General features: G+C 36.8%; 1 protein-coding gene across 1 annotated transcript; it reads right to left on the bottom strand.

Moving 5' to 3' along the window:
• Positions 1–9,429: 9,429 nt before the first annotated feature.
• On the bottom strand, positions 9,430–18,237 carry LOC116165655 (SHC-transforming protein 1). Its single transcript, XM_031480275.1, has 7 exons — positions 17,930–18,237; positions 17,811–17,881; positions 17,475–17,709; positions 17,264–17,424; positions 11,757–12,025; positions 11,472–11,710; positions 9,430–9,713 (listed from the first exon to the last, which is right to left on the bottom strand). Exons 1-7 carry the CDS (start codon positions 18,014–18,016, stop codon positions 9,585–9,587), a joined length of 1,191 nt encoding a protein of 396 aa, XP_031336135.1. The 5' UTR covers positions 18,017–18,237; the 3' UTR covers positions 9,430–9,584.
• Between the last annotated feature and the right edge of the window lie 2,298 nt (positions 18,238–20,535).

Raw genomic sequence — 20,535 nt, 5'->3', positions numbered from 1 at the left:
GTACCAGTAGTAAAAGACAAGGACAGAGATATCACGTGATCATGCGTCGTAGAGACGTCGTATGTGCGAAAGGTTTAAAGAGCATTTTCCGGCACACAATTTAGACAAAAAAGGACGGGTATATAAAAACGCCAACTAAAGTAAGCGCCCAATCGTAACTCTCCAATTGAGTTTCCGGGTTTTCGCTCGACATTCAAATCTCGCGTTTTTCCCATTTTCATTAACGCGTTATTTAAAAAAAGAACAGCGTTAGAGGTATTCTTTCCACAGAAGTTTCCCAATTCGTAAATGCCCCGAGAGTTTTTCGGGATTTACACCTACCGCAAAAACTACTAAAAATAAATCTTGTTTCCCTCCTTCTCAATCACGCCATTAGTATTTAATTTATCTTTGTGCGTTCAGCAATTTTCGTAGATCAAGTTTCTAATTTTTTATCTACAATCAGGGGCGTATTAGATAAACATTGCACCCTAGGCTATGTGCTCTCTCACAACCACGACGGTTTTAACATTTTTTCACGCGAATTTCAACAAATTTCATTACTTATAGGGGAAAATATTTGCCCCCCAAAAAAAAACTACGAAACAGGCAAAATTCACTTCCGTAATATCACAGATTAAAATACTCTCTGTGGTAATATATTTGCCCTGGAAGAATCGCACCCACTAGAGGACTACATACTAAAGATCCATTGTGCCTAACTGCCTACCTCTTTTCCTTCACAACTAGGTTCAGAGAGATTAGGACCCCTTAGCCTCTAAGCTGCTTTACCCCTCCCCGGTTCCAGATATAACTACATGTTGCCAATGAACTGATGATGTACAACGTCACAGACCGCACATACTCGGTAGTTCGATATGTGTCTCGCCACAGAACCTGCACATGCGCTTCCCCAAGCGATAGTTGGCCATCCAGTGCCCCGATCGGGGTCCTGATGATCTTCTAATCTGACGGTATTCAGTTTTAGAAACTTGAAAACCTCAGATTTCCACAGGAGCCTCGATAATACGACCTTGAACTGTCTGATGAGTCGGGTATTGCTCCTTGCAACTGCGCCTACTGGAATTGACAGGTCACCCGTGTCTTTAATCCTGGCCTTGACAAACGGGAGGGGGCAATTATAATAGTAAGCTGTAGGGACAGACGAACATTCCCAAACTAACTCGCGCCCGCCCTTTCGTTATCGTCCCCTATTCTACAGTGCTTTGGCTATTGGCACCCAGATCAAGTTATAGTTACCCTATATCCTATATCTGAGTTCGCCTGCCATCAAGCGCCGTAGTCGATCGGAAACTGGCGGCTGATAGGGCCCTCATCATCGCCACCTGACTGTCACTGCATATGTATACAATGCTTATTACGGAGATCTCTAGGGGATGTAAAGGTCATGATGGCTATCTCTGCCTGAAGCACTGGATTAAGGGAGAAGCTGATGTGAGCTCTTGGTCGATCACGCTATATACACATGTCCGTCCCCCCTCATGTTGGTGATCCATCTGATGTATACCACATCAAGCCCCTCACATCCGAGAAGCAGGCGATCTGAGTTCAGCCACTGCTCTCTGTCCGGAAAAATAACTTTATAACTTTTTGTGGTTATAGTGAGACAGCCTCGTCTCCATCTCTCCTTGCGACCAGGGGATCGGATCTGAGGGGTTCCTTCCAGATCCCCCTGTGCACAAAAATTTTGATCCTTCCACTCGTTCCTAATCGTTTAGCCGTATGGAAGCCTTCCTCCGCTTCCACGACTAAGTGTAAAAACGCTAGTCCCAGAATTGCCTTCATGGCCAAAGTTGACGTGGCGTGGCTCTAGTGGAGACAACACCTCCACCTCCTGATGCGGATATTGGGCATATATTTATCGTGCTTCCGAGTATGACGCGGATCCATATCTTATGATTGACTCATAAATGCCAATTCCTTCAGAAGTTCCACTAATGGGATCATGCGGCCCATCTGCCTCGTTTTCCGGGAGAGAGAAGATGATGGCTAATCCGCAACGGCTCCAACACCACCGCACTAAGACTATCGTATTATTTAAACGCAAAGACGTGCGATACCCTAGTTTGGCCCCTGGGTTTTTGAAAAAGTCTAAGATCTTCGGGGGGGGGGGCATTCTTCTGGGTGCATATATTCCATTCTCCAAAATATCCTAGCTGTGTCTTGAAGTTGCTTGGGTTGTTTTCTGCTCGATCTGTATTAGTCTTTGCCATGTAGAGGGAGTTATAGTAAACGGTTGACTCTCTATAGTCAACCACATATATATGGTATTCGGCATGGATCAACCTTTTTAGGGGTTGAGATAGAGAGGGGGGTTCAAGGCAAGGCTCTCGACCATACCATTGATTATACACACTCAGTGACAATACAAACGTTCCCCAACCAAGCCCTCCATAGAGTCGCGCTGAAGGTCAGACTTTGGTAACGATATTACAAAACGGAATGCGCATCAGCTAGCACAGTCCCGTGAATATATACGTCCAGGGTTGGTTGGACCAACAACACCATATTTCAGTGCTACCAAATGTTGTTTTGCAAGCATGAGCACCTTTTATTTCATTCCACAATCAATTGTGTAAGCCGTCCCCCACTCGCAAGGTGGAGGCGCCCACTGTAGAGTACCACTCACACATCAGGTGTACTGGGCCACGACACTGCATTTACCTACTGCCTCCATATTAAGTGACTGTTTTGTAAGCCACTAGGATTATTCACCGCATTGCGGCCTGCCGTCTCGCATAATATCATTCACCAGGTCCCTCCCCGATCCGCCACACGGGACGAGTCTAGCAAAGCGAGTTCGCCTGCTAGGGTCCTTTGAAATAACTGCCACCAATCGATAAACTAATATCAGGTAAATCCGCGTCGCAATTTTTACCCCCCCAGAAAAATTTGCGCTCGACTTCAAAAGAGTAGGTATCTCAAAATGTCATACTCAAGAAAGCTCCCTCAGGGTCGGGTTGAGGTGAAAGGGCACGGGTGGCAACCAAACAGTGGGAACATTTAAATCTGGATTTTTAGGATAGAACCAATTTTGAAAATAAAAATTTTGATTTCCCTACTAAGGCGCTTTCTTCATAAAGGGATTACTAGTAGGTAGTGCCCCTTTCCCTTCCATATTGGGGTACAAGAGAATCTGGCTTTATCTATATAGGATGGGCAGATTGCTTGATTCCAATGCGACAGCGGCCATCTTCCTATGCCCCAACTACTCAATATCCCTAGTTTTGAATTCATGTTGTCTTCATCAGAGCCTCAGAGCCAGCAAGATTTCAGTATGGTTGCGATACATAGCTAGTGGAAGCCACAAAGATCTTTGCAAACGATTCCAGTTCTGTGGTAATAAATAGCCCACTTCTGGGCATTGGTGTAGGTATACATTTGGCAGTATTTCGGCTTGTGGAAGACGGAGGCGCGCCTGGAAGAATCGCCCCCACAATAGGACTACATACTAAAGATCCATTGTGCCGAACTGCCTACCCCTTTCTTTTCCTTTACAACTATGGTTCAGAGAGATGGGACCCAGATGCTTAGCCTAAGCTGCTTTACCCCTCCCCGTTTCCAGATAACTGCATGTTGCCAATGAGCCTGATGATGTACGATGTCGCAGACCACATGGTAGTTCGATATCTGTCTCGCCACAGAACCTGCACATGCGCTTCCCAAGCGATAGTTGCCTATCCAGTGCCCCGATCGGGGTCCTGATGATCTTCCTAATCTGACGGTACTACTTATTCAGTTTTAGAAACTAAAAAACTCAGATTTGCACAGGAGCCTCGATAATACGACCTTGAACTGTCTGAGTCGAGTATTGCTCCTTGCAACTACGCCTACTGGAATTGACAGGTCACCCATGTCTTTAATCCTGGCCTTGATAAACGGAGGGGGCGATTATAATAGTAAGCTGTTGTCATCCCCTATTCTACAGTGCTTTGGCTACTGGCAGCCAGATCAAATTATGAAGTTACCCGATCTAGAGTTCGTCTGCAATCAAGCGCCGTAGTCGATCAGAAACTGTCAGCTGATAGGGCCCTCATCATCGCCACCTGACTATCACTGCATATGTATACATTGCTTATTACGGACCTCCTAGAGGATGTAATGGTCATGATGGGCTATCTCTGCCTGAAGCACTGATTAAGGGAGAAGCTGATGTGAGCTCTTGATCGATCACGATATATACACATGTCCGACGTTCGCCCCTCCTCCTGTTAGTGACCAATCTAGTACTAATAGTACTTTCGGCTTAGATATAACGAGGTTAGAAACCCGACGGTGCATTGCCTCCTCAATTTTTGTCTTCAAAATTTTACACAATTTGTTATACTCTTCCGAATTACTTCAAGAAATTGCTTAAGGTACCTACCATTTGTTAAGCTAAGGCAAAATAATACTATTTTTGTAGTTAACAACACAACTTCCCCACTTATTAAGATCTTGATCACCTTAAATAAGTTGTCCTCAGTTAATGATATCGACTTTTTTCACGATCCCCTAAATTCAATAATAAATAAAATTAGATCTTAAGTCCTAATATTTGTTCAGAGCCCCAGTGCCATGTAATTGGAATTTTTATTCTGTATGGTTTGTGGTTAAATAAATAAATAAATAAATCTGATGTATACCACATCAAGCCAATCGATAAACTAATATCACGTAAATCGCAATTTTTGCCCCCCAGAAAAATTTGCGCTCAGCTTCAAAATAGTAGGTATCTCAAAATTTCATACTCAAGAAAACTCCCTCAGGGTCGGGTTGAGGTGAAAGGGCACGGGTGGCAACCAAACAGGGCGAACATTTAAATCTGGATTTTTAGGATAGAACCAATTTTGAAAATAAAAATTTTGATTTCTCTACTAAGGTGCTTTCCTCATAGAGATTACTAGTAGGTAGTGCCCCCTCCCCTTCCATATTGGGGTACAAGAGAATCTGGCTTTATCTATATAGGATGGGCAGATTGCTTGATTCCAATGCGACAGCGGCCATCTTCCTATGCCCCAACTACTCAATCCGTAGTTTTGAGTTCATGTTGTCTTCATCAGAGCCTCAGCCAGCAAGATTTCAGTATGGTTGCGATACATAGCTAGTGGAAGTCATAAAGATCTTTGCAAACGATTCCAGTTCTGTGGTAATAAATAGCCCACTTCTGGGCATTGGTGTAGGTATACATTTGGCAGCATTTCGGGTTGTGGAAGACGGAGGCGCGCTACTTATAGCGTTTTCGACTTACTGCATTAGTGCGCACTACGTCTGCATTATTTTTCGACTTACCACAGTGCAACTTTCTTACCTGTTCGACTATAATAGCTAGCAACAAATGCAATTTTACATCTTAAGTTGAACAGGTAAGAAAGTTGCACTGTGGTAAGTCGAACACTCCAATTAAAAATAATGCAGACGTAGTGCGCACTAATGCAGTAAGTCGAAAACGCTATTAGTCTCAATGAGAGGTATGGAACAAGCTAACCCAGTGTATAAGACCCACTCCATTTCTTTCCTAAGCAAGTCCCAAAGTGGAAGAAGTACCTATTCTATTTGGAAGCACCTCTGCAACTGCTATGTTGGTCTACTACTGAACAGTAGACACACTAAAAAAAGAAAGCACATGCAAAATCCCAAATCAACAATTTATTATTAACAGTAAATCGGGAAATTCTTAAACAAAATCTAATAATTAAAAGAAAATAGTTACAATAGTAAAGGAAATATCCTCATTTATTATAAACAATAATACTATCTCTGGTATAATAATAATATACATTTTATAAAGTAGTTTAAGGCGATTGAATACAATGACTATAATAAATACTAACGAGTAGGTACATTTATTTGTAAAAAAATAGTCTTAAATAAAATACAAATAAAGCTGTGTTCTCATGAGTGTCAAATACTCGATCACAATTTTAATACTTGAGGTCCATTTCAAAAAGTCCTTAGACTAGAAGCAATTTTCACTTCTAATAATCAACAATGATTCATGAGTCATCATAGCAGATTTGAGAAATGAATTATTTACACCACATTTACCTGAAACTGTTTCCTTTCCTTTTTTTGTACTTTACATCTTTAGAAATACGGCTTACGTTATCATATTTATTTGATTGATTGATATTGAACAAGGCAGGCTTCACACATTCCTCAATTTAACGTGCACAATACGATTTACTTCTTACTTCTCAGGAAACTGTAATAGAATTATGAGCAACAACCCAATTACAGAAACTCTTCTACAGTGTATATTTTTTTTGTCCTATGTCTACTTTAAAAAAACATAATTTCTTCTGAAAGGCGCTTCATTTTACCTATCCAAAAGAAGTTTTTAAAACAAATAAACATCTGGTTAGTTTGAATATTGTTGCTTTGTCTTAGAAAATACATCTCTTTAAACTTTTACAGGCACTATACCAATTGGTAATATCAACTTTTTCTTCAGTTCTTTATCGCACACGAACGAAAATAAAAATACGGAATTAATGTGACTGTCAGATCTTTATTTGTTTTAAGAAGTTATTTTGGTTGCATAAAATTAGGCGCCCTAAAGATGATTCTGTCATTAAAAACCGAGTTAAAACCTTTTTTAGCTTCCTAGCATGTGCTAGGTAGCTATTGCGATAGCCGTTTTTTGAACATTTCAAAATTTCATCAAATGTCGACGTTTTAGACCATTTTAAGCAACTTTTAAAGAATAAAAATTTTTTCCGTCTGTATGTACGTACGTACGTTTGTTGGCAATTTTCTGAGAAAACGGCTCGACGGATTTTGTTGAAATTTTGTATATATGTTTTAGGCATACCGAACAGAAAAATAACGGGCCGGATTTTTGAAAAAAATTTTGGAGCGCCGTAACGGCATCGAACTTTTTTTTTCAAATAGCAACCTAAAATTTTTATTCTATTATTTGGAAGACCTTATTTTCCTGTGTACAACCTACAAAAAATTGGGCCGGGTTATATTATCAAAAAACGGAGAAAAAAATTGTCAAAGTCAAAAAATTGTGTTGCATATGTGCAAAACGCAACGATCTTGTTTCTGAAGCAATTTAAACGAAATTTCAATGGTAAGTCCCTTTAATAAAAGCAAACAAAATTCATGCGCAAAAACCGTGTTGCGCATGCGCAGAAATGAAATTTTCTTATTTATGGAACAATTAAAACGAAATTTGGATGGTAGGTCCTCCTAATAAAAGAAAACAAAATGCATGCGCAAAAAATCGAGTTGCGCATGTGCAACATCCAACTTTCTTATTTATGGAGCAATTTTAACGAAAATTGGATGGTAGGTCCCTCTAATAAAAGCAAACAAAATGCATGCGTAAAAAAACATATGTTGGCAATTTCTGGTTTCAGCTAGGAAGCTATTCTGTCAAGAATTTGACACCTGGTTTTAATGCGTGTTGTGGCTCCTTTCTTGTTTGTTTGTTCATCTTTTCACTTTTGATCGACACAGAATTGTGTTTACTTTAATTTACTTACAAAAGAAGTGTTATTCATAAAATATGGACCGTTTTCGAGTTTTAAGCGAAAAACTGATAAAAATCCGAACATTTTGAGGTTTTTTTTAGCTGCCAAAAGTTGTGCCAGGAGAAAATGGGTGTGCACCCAAATGGACCATTTAAAACGATAAAATCGTTTACACCACCTTTTACAGGAATCGCCTCTTGTGACTGCTCAGGGCCATAGCCAGATTAGTTACTAATAGCGTTTTCGATTGGCAAAACTCGTACTGCACGAGTGTTCCACGAGAAACTGAAGAAATCCATGTGAAAATTGCTCTCAATGGAACATAAATATTCGTAAATATTTGTTGTCATTTGTCCATAACCTCATTTTAGATTTAGGTAATCGACAAATCTCTATTCTAAAAAATGACAAACGATTTCAGTATTATTTATGATAAACGATGAGGAATATAAATTTGAAATTCCTGTAAAAGACCAATTTTTGGCGTTCAGTTTAATGCGTAAGTGCAACTTTTTGTAATATGGATAGTTCATCATCTTCGCTATCGCTAGATGACGACAAAAAACTCTCCTAACGCAAGAAACAAATTCAAATTGTCGCACATTTGTTTTGAAAATTTGTTAACTAGCAGCTCCACGAGCTCTAGGACCTCGTGCGTCGAAATTTGCACTGAGTGCGTAATTGTTGCATCACATTTGCCAATGGAACACAGAAAATTGCCCTAAAATTACCAATAGAACGTAAAAATTGCACTCGTGCAGCACGAGTTTTGCCAATCGAAAACGCTATAAGAGTGGGCAGGAGAAATATGCTGTGCTCTGCTAAAGGAATTCGTTTTTAGCGCAATCCACGAAAGTGGAGCGCTTATGACTTCACATTTCCGTCCGTCTGTGTGTCGTTCCGTACTATAGCTCAGTCCCTAGACCTCGTATCTACTTTTAACTTTGGCATTCATCACGTGTTATAGCTCTAAATTGGTCAAAATTATTATTTATTCACGAATTTTATTGGGAAAACGATCAAACTCGATGACCAAGAAATGATACATGTCTATTTTTGGCGACCAAAATATTTTTACCCAAAGGATGTCAAAATCGTTATTTACGCATCGATTCTCTCAGGAAATTCAATTGCGCAATGCCCAAGAAGTGGTCCATGAGCATTTTTGTTCACAAAAAATGTCAAAATCGTTATTTACATACCGATTTTCTTGGGAAGAAGAACTCGTATTGACTTCTGGTTTTCGCTATAAGAAAGCTTATGGTTCCAGATGGACAACTATCAAGAATTAATTTTAGTATCCATCACTTTATTGCCCAATATCGATCTAAATCCTTATTTATGCACCAATTTTTTTGGGAAAAAGACTAAACTCAATTGCTCGATGCCCAAGAAATGTGTGTATCGTATCGACTTAAAAGTTGGAGGTCATTTGTAGATAGTACTACATATTGCAGGTGGTAAAAAAGATAATAAAAATGATAATAATACAGGGCGAGTTTAAATAAACAATGTTTACAAACACGACGAGATGATGGCACGTTGTGATAAGCATCAAGGCATCTCTATACTCTGAGGGCAGTTCAAGATTCAAACATAACCTCAACTGAGACCTACTCCAATCGGAGCAATTTTATGATTATAAAATGATCTAATTGATTGGATGCAAAGACAGTTTACACCACTCTATGTATAATGACTTCAGTTTAAAAGGGAAACCAGGTCGAACACTTAATACTAGCAATTAAAGCGGTGGTCCCTTTGACACGATCTTTTGGTCACAGTGATACAAAAAAACTATCAATACCAAAATTAGCATATGTGACTGAAATATGACCATATAAAAAATGTCTGAAAACTATTGCTTCATACTACAGTTTGACAAAATTGTGAAAATACACCCATTGAGAACACAGACCTTTTTGATAATTTCAATACACGTATTATGTGTGTCTCGAGAATAGTTTAGTCACGTTCGCAAACTATAATTAAAACATGACTAGAATTAGCTATTATTATGGCAATACACTGGGATGTCGATCGAATTTAGATATTACAAAAGTAAGCACTTAGGAGGAAGTTACACTGAAATACTAATATTAAATCTCACAGATGGCGATCAGGTCAACTCGTTCTCGGAATTGGAGTACGAAGCACTAGGGCGCTTTCCGCCGATATTATCGGAAGAGAATTTTCACAATGGTAGTTGATCAAATGGCTTACACTTTGAAACATTCGATCCTTCGTACGTACCTAAAAAAAATGAAAGTAGGTTAATTACACATTCTTTTTCAATTTCAGTGAGCAATGGAACAAACTCGGGAACAAATTTCCAAAATATTGGATTTTGGATCTACACCCCTAAAAGTTCCAAAATTAGCGTTTTTTTAGCAAACACCGCACATGGCATGCTAGATTTCGCAAGTTTTCTAAATATTGAATCACAAACTACTTTTTCATGATTTGTCTTTTTATCTGGTTGCCATGTTAATTATTAAAGCTTTAGTTCAGGTATTTTTCACTAGTGGGTTGATTGGCTCTAGAGATGGACGAGTGAAACACTTGGAACATATTAACGTTTGTTTGGTGCTTGTTGAACCAAGAGATAGATCACTAAAAACAACTCTGTGTGATGTGTGAGATATTTGGATTGGCTACCCAATATCCAAACGATGTGAATTTATTATGTTTGTTCTTTTTATATTATGTGTGTCAAATATTAATTCGTTAGAAATTCCAGTGGAGCCTATGATTCTACATCATTCTACATGTAATTAATAACAATTATTTTTGGTGTACAGTTTAATATTAATTTGTCAACTGGTTTTTTTCTTGGCAGTTCTTTTTTTCCCACCCTATTTTTATATTTTTACTCTGTGAAGTACAATTCTTGCAATGTAAGTTACTCTGATTAAATTTGCCCAACACATATCTTGTAGCGACATTTTAAAACACAACGTAGTAAGTGGTCCTCGTATTTTGTTGTTCAGGTAGCTTTGTCTAGTCTAGACGATCATGTGGCAGCCATGTGGTTCAGTTAGTATGGGAGAGAAAGTTTGATTTTAAATCTTGACTTGCGCAGTCCCTTGGGGCAGTCTGGGTCTATCTTCAATCGTTTTTAATAAGCATTTAAATCTGTGCAAGTTTTCTGCAAAACTCCAGTCTCCAATCCACACGTGCTCTCCATCAACTAATTATCGCTTTCAAAGTTCACATTATGCTTACCACACCATTATTCATAAACGCTGTGATAAACATGAGGCGATAAGAAAATTTTTGTGCAAATGATAAACCATGTAATTTCCTACCTAAACCGTTTACGGGTTGTAAGCACTCCAAGGTATTGTATTGTAGGTCAACACGGAAATAAACCCACCCATTTTAGGTTAGTATTCATAAGCTGTTGAATCTTCTGTATTATTATGTATTTCGGCTTGACTTGGGTTTTGAAATAAACACGCGCGAAGGTGATTTTCGTAAAAAAACACCATAAAACTCTAATGGCGGAAGTGTGATAGACTGAGACCATGCTTTTCATCTTTTTTTCTTATATTGTGTTCACTACGATCCTGTTTGACAGTTTAACCAGTGATTCATACACCTTTCTTTATTTTTCACCATGGTCTTATACCTATTTCTACTAAAAATGACAGCATAAATTTGTTGCGTGTAATTTTGATTTTGTTCAATTTAAGGGGGGAAATGTGTAAATAACGACAGATGGACGTTCTTTAGGCTGGAATACTGCTGAAAATAAGGGCCATCCTGTATGTGTCATCAATTGCCATAGGTTTAAATTAAACCACAAATATTTATGAAAAAAACCATTTCTAAAATATATGAATGTCTATGATGGATTCATTAGTGTTAATACATAAATATGGAGTGAGTAGTAGGTCAAATGTTAACAGTTCTGTGCGGTAGATGGCGCCAACATTAAATTCAACTTAATAAAACACGCGGTAACGTCTGAAAAAATGGGCAACTTTTAAATTAACCCCATATACTTACAACACCTTCAGGATCAATGAGTAATAAATGCTTTTTCATATTCTCCTGCATTCCTGACAGAACGTATTGTCCCTCAGAAGCAGGCGATTCCCTAACCAAAAAGTCGCCATCTTTCTGTAGTAACCTTTCGGCATCCGCGCGACTAATTTGACCATGAAACCAAATTTCGCTTTTCAGTTCGGCGATCTTCTCTTCGTCTAACTTGCCCGATGTAATACGAGGATGTTGAGCAAACGGCTCTAGAACGTTAAATTTAATATATCGATACGTCGAAGGCACACTTACGCATGTCGAAAACATCACGTTGTCTCGAAAGTGCGACACTATCGTTGACGTAATCATGATGGCGTCCGTGCGTTGCAGGTAGAAGTTCGGAATTTAAGTCGATTAAGTTTGGACTTGGAACTGTTGGTAGTAGTGTGAATGGTGGGACAACGACCGGCAGCGGGGGTACAGGAGGAGGTCCGACATCAGGGGGAACTTTTCCTGGTAAATCATTGTAGTAGTCTTTATCCGCATCCCCTCCTGAGGAGCCAGGGTGGCCCATTGTCAATCTAAAAAATTAGTTTATTAATATCTCAAATTCTATTCTTTCATTTAGTTTAGAAGGTACATATTAAAAGAGAATATAACCTAGAAAAAGCGCATTTTATTTTTGAGCGGACGGGGTTTCTGCCAAAGCTGTTCTAGCAACCCAACCCATTATACATTTACAAATATCCATGCCCAAACCCGGATTCGAATTAGAGATCCTTAGTACTGCAGTCCAGCTTCAACTGAACTGTACCACACGGGTCGGGCACGGGCACATATATGTATCAGGCAGTAGGTCACTATATATCGGAATGTTATAAAAAGCCAGTCTTTACATAAATGCAGAAACAGAAAAACTGTTTATACTTATTTATCAGTAATATAGTACTTATACAATTGTAAGTGTTTTTGTGCCATTTCATTCTATACAGTAAACTTTTTTTTTGGGAGCAACAGGCCAACTCCATCTGGCTGTTAAACCTTGAGTGAATCCCCATTTTTGAAAATCCATGAAACAGACAAAGCTTTGGTTTCTATTTCATTTTCGCAATGGACCTATTTTGACCCCCTTATTTGAAAAAAAGAGAAACCTCGAGAGAAACTATAATTGTATTAATTTAATTTTACCAGCAAGCTATCTGATTACTATCTGCCATTGCTATTTGGCCAATACTCATCTGTATGACGTCAACGCGCATCTGGTATCAAGATGGCTAAATAAAAGTTACAAGTCGAACCAGTTGAAATAGGATGGTGGACAGACACTGGGAAGTACTTCTGTATTTATGACTTTAGACACCAGCGCTTACTTATTAAGATTTGGATAAAGTCCAAAAAACACAAACAAAAGCACATAGTAATTTGAAGTAATAAAATTCTGGTCGTGCCATCTATACAATTTATTTGTTTTGCTCAATTTTTGTAGGTGTCTTTTTTCACAAGCTCTGTATGAAAATTTTTGATTGATCTTGTCAAATGTCCGGCCCATTAAAAAATTTCCAAACATTCATAGACCAAAATATTGTAACAAAAAATAACTAGCTCAAATAAAAAATCTCGTTTTTGGAAGAGTGGTTTCAAAAGTTTATTATTTTCCAATGTAGAATAAGAATATTCACTAAAAAGAATAGGTTTCTATTCGAAAAAATTAAGTTTCCGCAATAATCGTCTGTCTCAAGATAAATGGGACACCTTGTATATAAATTAATTCAGTGACATTCATATCTAAAAGCGTTTTCGATTGGCAAAACTCGTGCTGCACGAGTGCAATTTTTACGTTCTATTGGTAATTTTAGGGCAATTTTCTGTGTTCCATTGGCAAATGTGATGCAACAATTACGCACTCAGTGCAAATTTCGACGCACGAGGTCCGAGAGCTCGTGGAGCTGCTAGTTAACAAATTTTCAAAACAAACGTGCGACAATTTGAATTTGTTTCTTGCGTTGGGAGAGTTTTTTGTCGTCATCTAGCGATAGCGAAGATGATGAACTAGCCATAACTTCTATTTTACAAAAAGTTGCACTTAATCATTAAAATGAACGCCAAAAATTGGTCCTTTACAGGAATTTCAAATTTATATTCCTCATCGTTTATCATAAATAATACTGAAATCGTTTGTCATTTTTTAGAATAGAGATTTGTCGATTACCTAAATCTAAAATGAGGTTATGGACAAATGACAACAAATATTTACGAATATTTATGTTCCATTGAGAGCAATTTTCACATGGATTTCTTCAGTTTCTCGTGCAACACTCGTGCAGTACGAGTTTTGCCAATCGAAAACGCTATAAGATTACAAAACTGGAGTAGCAACTCACAAAAGAAACAGCCGCTACACCCCAATTCGTCTCACTTATGCAGGTGCAGTTAAACCTCAATAAATCATCGCCTGAAACTGATATCTTTTCTAGGCAAAAATGCTTGCTTCAAAACTATCGTATATAACCCGCTATTTATTATCGTTCTGTTCCGAATTCCATGTCTTTGTTATACTCGGACAAAAACGAAATTTACTTTTTATTAAATTAATAATTTTAATTAGTTCGCAATAGTCGATGATTCGATACATTTTCTCGTAAATACCTGGGGCCCGATGTTGTTACGACTTTACGCGCTTTTTTTTAAATTTGTCTGTGTTTATTAATAATTCATTTATTGTCAACAGCTAAGTAACGTTGCTCGCGATAGTACTCGCATTTGAATGGGTAACCAATCGAAAACTTTGCCGTTGAATAAAAAATGTGGGTTACTATTTGAAACAACAACTGTATAACGTCACGGCGCTAAAAACTCATAATATTAAAAGTGTCGTTAGTGGCCCACAGGATGGCGACTATATGAACAACGCTTCGACACCGCGCTACAGCGGGGAGTAAATTTTTAGCCGGGGGTGTGTGATTTTTTTCTACGTCCTTGTTTTACAACAGATAATAGTCTCTATTTTTGCGGCACAACAGATTTCGCGTTTGAAAAATTTTTGAAAAAAAAAATGAAAAAATGAGTTTCTTTAAAACTTAACTTTTTCGCGGGTCAGTTTCTGTTGAGACCCAACACTTTTTTATTGTATTTACTTCCCATGGATCGCTTGGCATTTTATTGAGCGAAGTACCTACTTAATCGATGCAGCAATTTTTGACACGAATGTTCAATTTGACAAAAATTAGTCAAAAAATAAGAAATTTACTAGTGCGCATGCGCGCTCGCAGTTTTGTGCTTTGGGACAACATTAGCGCCATCTGCCGTTATCCGTCTGATTTTGAAATGGTAAAAATTTAAACTAAAGGCAATAAGCTCCCCCACCACTCTGGCAGCGCGCTCTTAATATAATCGATCGATGTGTCTGTATTAAAAGGTGCTGCTGTTAAAATTTCAGTAGGATCGGCCCATAAATAAGAAAGTTACGCCTACCGGTGTTGTCTCCAAGCGCCAAGAAATACCCAATTAATTGTTCCCATTAAATTTTAAGTTATCATGCTAACAACCCGGACGACAACGGACTTTTTTCTGTGTTATTATTATTATTATTTATTTCCATGCTTCATTACAGGAAGTTCCCAATTACAACGAAGCAGTTCACTTGTAAATATATACATTCACAAAACAGATAGACAGAAATAAAGAGAACTAAACCTAAATTGTAACATCGATACTAATAATTGTAATGGAAATCATAATGCAGGTGATGGAACTTAAAAAATTGATTAATGACATTATTTAACGTAACTTATTTATAATTTATAGATGATACAATTTATAATTTAAACTTAAAAAATAAAATTATAAAAAACTTTAAAAAAAAATGGTAACAATACTTCACCTACCCATATATGGGTGCCGAAGAGTAAAAAAATCCATGGCTCCCTTATTATTCGACTTTCATTAAGGTATTTTATGGCAAATCACCTTCTTTTAATGTATTATCTCATAAACACAAAATCACAAGATCGTAAACACCCTGTATACAAAGGATGCCATTAAAAAAATTGTATTTTTGATATGAATCACCTTGTTTATGAGTTCCGATCAAAGATTTTAGGTTTCACATAAAAAAAAAGTGAGGTAATAAACCACACACTATTTGCCCAACCTGCATGTTAACGCAAACTTACTTAGAAAATATCCTCAACACATCATAAACTGAATTTCCGAGAGAAAATGGAACTAGGAATAGTGAATTGCTAGTTCGAGGGTGAATTTACATCTCGCCCGAAACACTGCATATGCTTTGAGTTTACAAAATTTTATAAAGAGGGCGCTAAACTCGATTGGTGTATATTGCCACTGTATCTTTAGCCTCAAGTCCAGAGAATTGGACGTCTATAGATGTTGCAGTGTCGATTGAGTGAAAATGACAAAATCTATTTACTTTCCTTTACTCAATGTATCGTATGAAACTTCATAGAACAATTATTTAAATTGTGTGTCTTTTGTTGGTTCCTTATTTTTCGAGTAATTTTTATACATAAATGGTGTTACGAAATTCGCATCCACGGACAATGGTGGCTTAATTCTGAGAGACAAAACCGAATAGAAAACCACTTTTGTGATCAAACAAATACTTGATAAAAATAAATAACTTTCTTCTTAATACATGCATAATACATACTTTCTCTGTATAGATTTATAAATTACGTTTCTTTTCTTATTTACCTGTATTTCATTTATGAAGGTTCTTGTAATAAGATTATTTTTTATTGTAATTAATAACTCATAATGACACAAAATTGGGGTAAGAATAAATTTAAATTATTTACAAATGCCTTATTAACTTCTATTTGAAAGATATATTTCAGAAAAATCGACTAAAAAAATGTGGAGTACGCGCGGGCGCAGCAGCACACATGCAGTTTTGTCTTTCCAAATTATCTTCATTGGAAAGACTTACAGTTATAATTTGATCTGCCATCATTATTGATTGGATTTACAAATTGGTATATCATTCAGAAATATTACAAAAAATAGTGGTCCTAACACGGAGCCTTGTGGTACTCCTATTTTTATCATTATATCTCCATTAAGTCACAGTTTTATAAAAATATAGTATAGGAAGTCCGAGGCAATACTTGCTTTACTTAGCAAGATATAAGGAAATACCTAGACTGAAAAGGAAATATAATTACTCTATCTAATGAGGAAATATTTTTGCCCAAATTACATAGGTGGTTTCCCCCTTGCTCTTCTTAGTTAGATTAGATCACTGTTAAATTGTACAATCACATTCCTAGTCACATGCAGAAACTAAGTTATAAACTATTGTTGGCTGTTATTACAAGCAACCCCGTATAGGTGCAGACGAGTTTATTAAAGACACATTTTAATATATTGCATTAGAGCCGCCGTAATCCAAGGTTCCGTGCAATCTGAGATTCAGAAACAAAAGCTTGAGAACTCAAAACTTTATATTCTTTCATGTAATTGCCAAGTACTTCATTGAAGTACAGTGAATTCCAGAGGTCTGAGACGTAAGCTGAAATTAGTATAAAAAATTAATACATGCGTTCAGTTCCCCCCTTGTCAACCTATTAAAATATATATGTTAAACTTTACCAGTTTTAAAATATTTGGAATTCATACTATACCAAATTCCATACTACATCATGTGGGATAATAGGTTCATTATCATTGCAATGTAATCCTATTTTTAAAATATGATAAAATACAAGTTATGCAATAATTATAATGTATGGTTAACTATGGTAAATATTTTGCTGTTTAATGAAAGTTAATTACACCTATGTCGTAAATATTATACGTACGCCATAGATGATGGTTTCATGTACTGTTCATAACGCAACTCAAAAGCTTGCCCAATTGTAGAAATAACATCCTTCGCGAGTCCACCTCCACATTCCAAAACATAACAAGCACGCCAGTCATTAATATCCTTAGCAATATACGCCACAAAATCGAGAGTATCCTAAAAGTACCGTCTATATACAAATACAGTGTACACAATACAATACCTACAGAATCTCCGCCCGACGCGAAAGATATACGTGGCATATCATGACTAGCAATCACTTGACATGTTTCGAGCGAAGTAAGAGTTAAACTCGAACTAGAAACATTCAAATTCACATTTGTACCCGCATAATCCATTTTCGGCTGTTCGGCTATAGCCCGTACGACTTTCTTATCTATTTTACGTTTCTTATCTACCGTTTTTAACCCAGCTGCTTCACACACTCTACTAATACACAATCTGAAATGCACAATGTTCAACAGGTGCCCAAGTCAAATATTGATAAACACTAAAGGTTCGGACCACACCCTTAACTGTACAGACCCGTCCGATATACTTACTTCGCAACACTTGAACGGGTGGTGAATTCGAGCTGCTTCATTGAAACTTTGACCTGTAGACATCCTATGTACTAAAAAAGGACTAAACACCCCAATGTTATCAAACCAACAGTACTTACTCTAATAGCGTACGTAACACCCTGTTTGGAAATTAGCTTATTGGAATGTATCCAACCACCTGATGGTTTACTTATAAATCCAGACATCCTAATATTACTTCTCAGCAACCTCCACAAAATTGATTCTTCAAGAAGGAATACTCCATTCGTAACCAGAAAGAGCCAGTTTGAAAACGTTGTGAACACTCCACGGATTACGCATTTGTCAACTCAATTACTTCCCTCGAAGAAATATTAAAGAATTACTTAAAAACTTAAATTTAAAGAAAACACCCTCAAAGGAAAATTTGTACAACGCATGTCCTTGTCTTCGCACAATCAAAGTGAAGTTAGATGCAGTTATCATTTTCTATACAAGATTTGTTTTATACAAACTATAGAACTATGGAAAATATACAAGATGATTGACGAGGCCCGTCTTTCAGTAGAGGCATTGTATATGCTAATAAATATACAATGGTGATAGGTACCTCATTTGAAAGGTTGCTCCAATTAGATGTAGGTAGTGATGTTAAATTACACGTTTTTTTAAAGTGCGTAATATTACGTGTAAAATTACGAATTGTTTATGTTTTTTACGTATTTTATGTAATTTATGTAACTTACCATTTTTTTTAAAAACCGTAATTTTACAGTAAAATTCCCAGTAATTTATGTTTTTATGTAATTTACAAATATTTTTGTAAAATTACCTGTCATTTATGTTTTTTATGTTTTTTTCAATATTGTATAAACCTTTTTGAATTTTGTGAGTGTTTGAAAATAAAAACACTTGTTAAATTATATATTTTGGTGTATTAAATAAAATACCCAAGCAGTAGGTATTTCGCCATCACGCGTCGTTTGGAGGAAGAAGCTCCAGATCGCGAATTAGAGGCTGTATCATCTTCATTAAACCAAACTAAATTCAACGGTCAATCGTTTACGTTGGTAGTACCGTTGATGGTATATGTGGTAGTACCGATCAAAATGTATCAAATAGTTATGTAACTTACAAAAATTACGGTTTTTTAAATTAAAAACGTGTTACGTAAGTTTCATAAAAGACATAAATTACATAAAAAAACCGGCCTCTTGTAAGTTAGGCGTAATATATAACCGTTTTTTATGTAACTTACAAATCGTTTTTTACAATTCACGTCACTAGTAGAACCAATTTCGAAAAAAAATTCAAAGGGCTGTAACTTGTGAACTAGTAGCCCAATCTTGGAACTGTTTGAAATTATGGATTCTACAGGCCACATTCTACAAGAAATTCCGGGTCGATCTGAGACAATTTTTTTTTCGGGGCTCAAAAAAAAGCAGTGTATAACCTTCCTTTTTTACCAAAAATCGACTACACCAAAATTTCTCGGGAAAACACTTTTTCTTATTAATTTGGGTGCGTAGAATCCAAAACAATTCGTACTTTTTCGATCAGACTTCTCAATCAAAAGTTATAGACTAGAAACCAATTTCGAAAAAAAATTCAAAGGGCTGTAACTTTTGAACTAGTAGCTCAATCTTGGAACTGTTTGAAATTATGGATTCTACAGGCCACTTTCTATAAGAAAATTTTTTTTCCGGGTCGATCTAAGACAATTTTTTTGCGGGCCTCAACAAAAGGCAGTGTATAACGTTCCTTTTTTACAAAAATCGACTGCACCAAAATTTCTCGGGAAAACACTTTTTCTTATTAATTTTGGTGCGTAGAATCCAAAACAATTCGTACTTTTTCGATCAGACTTCTCAATCAAAAGTTATAGACTAGAAACCAATTTCGAAAAAAAATTCAAAGGGCTGTAACTTTTGAACTAGTAGCCCAATCTTGGAACTGTTTGAAATTATGGATTCTACAGGCCACATTCTATAAGAAAATTTTTTTTCCGGGTCGATCTGAGACAATTTTTTTTTCGGGGCTCAAAAAAAGGCAGTGTATAACATTCCTTTTTTACCAAAAATCGACTGCACCAAAATTTCTCGGGAAAACACTTTTTCTTATTAATTTTGGTGCGTAGAATCCAAAACAATTCGTACTTTTTCGATCAGACTTCTCAATCAAAAGTTATAGACTAGAAACCAATTTCGAAAAAAAATTCAAAGGGCTGTAACTTTTGAACTAGTAGCCCAATCTTGGAACTGTTTGAAATTATGGATTCTACAGGCCACATTCTATAAGAAAATTTTTTTTCCGGGTCGATCTGAGACAATTTTTTTTTCGGGGCTCAAAAAAAGGCAGTGTATAACCTTCCTTTTTTACCAAAAAATCGACTACACCAAAATTTCCCGGGAAAAACACTTTTTCTTATTAATTTTGGTGCGTAGAATCCAAAACAATTCGTACTTTTTCGATCAGACTTCTCAATCAAAAGTTATAGACTAAACCAATTTCGAAAGAAAATTCAAAGGGCTGTAACTTTTGAACTAGTAGCCCAATCTTGGAACTGTTTGAAATTATGGATTCTATAGGCCACATTCTATAAGAATTTTTTTTTCCGGGCCGATCTGAGACAATTTTTTTTTCGGGCCTCAAAAAAAGGCAGTGTAATNTATCATCTTCATTAAACCAAACTAAATTCAACGGTGAATCGTTTACGTTGGTAGTACCGTTGATGGCCTGTGGTAGT

The sequence above is a fragment of the Photinus pyralis genome, unplaced genomic scaffold, assembly GCF_008802855.1.
Source record: "Photinus pyralis isolate 1611_PpyrPB1 unplaced genomic scaffold, Ppyr1.3 Ppyr1.4_LG3a, whole genome shotgun sequence".
In the NCBI taxonomy this organism is placed as follows: domain Eukaryota; kingdom Metazoa; phylum Arthropoda; class Insecta; order Coleoptera; family Lampyridae; genus Photinus; species Photinus pyralis.
Note: the sequence above shows the minus strand (reverse complement) of the source record. Positions and strands in the feature narration are given on the sequence as shown.

Bases quoted from the DNA above. Each gene is read 5' to 3' on its own strand.
- LOC116165655 (XM_031480275.1), bottom strand. From the start codon at position 18,016: ATGTCTGGATTTATAAGTAAACCATCAGGTGGTTGGATACATTCCAAT. The intron at 17,710-17,810 runs GTAAGTATATCG...TGTGCATTTCAG, and splicing joins ACCCGTTCAAGTGTTGCGAA to ATTGTGTATTAGTAGAGTGT. The intron at 17,425-17,474 runs GTAGGTATTGTA...CGGTACTTTTAG, and splicing joins TCGCGTCGGGCGGAGATTCT to GATACTCTCGATTTTGTGGC.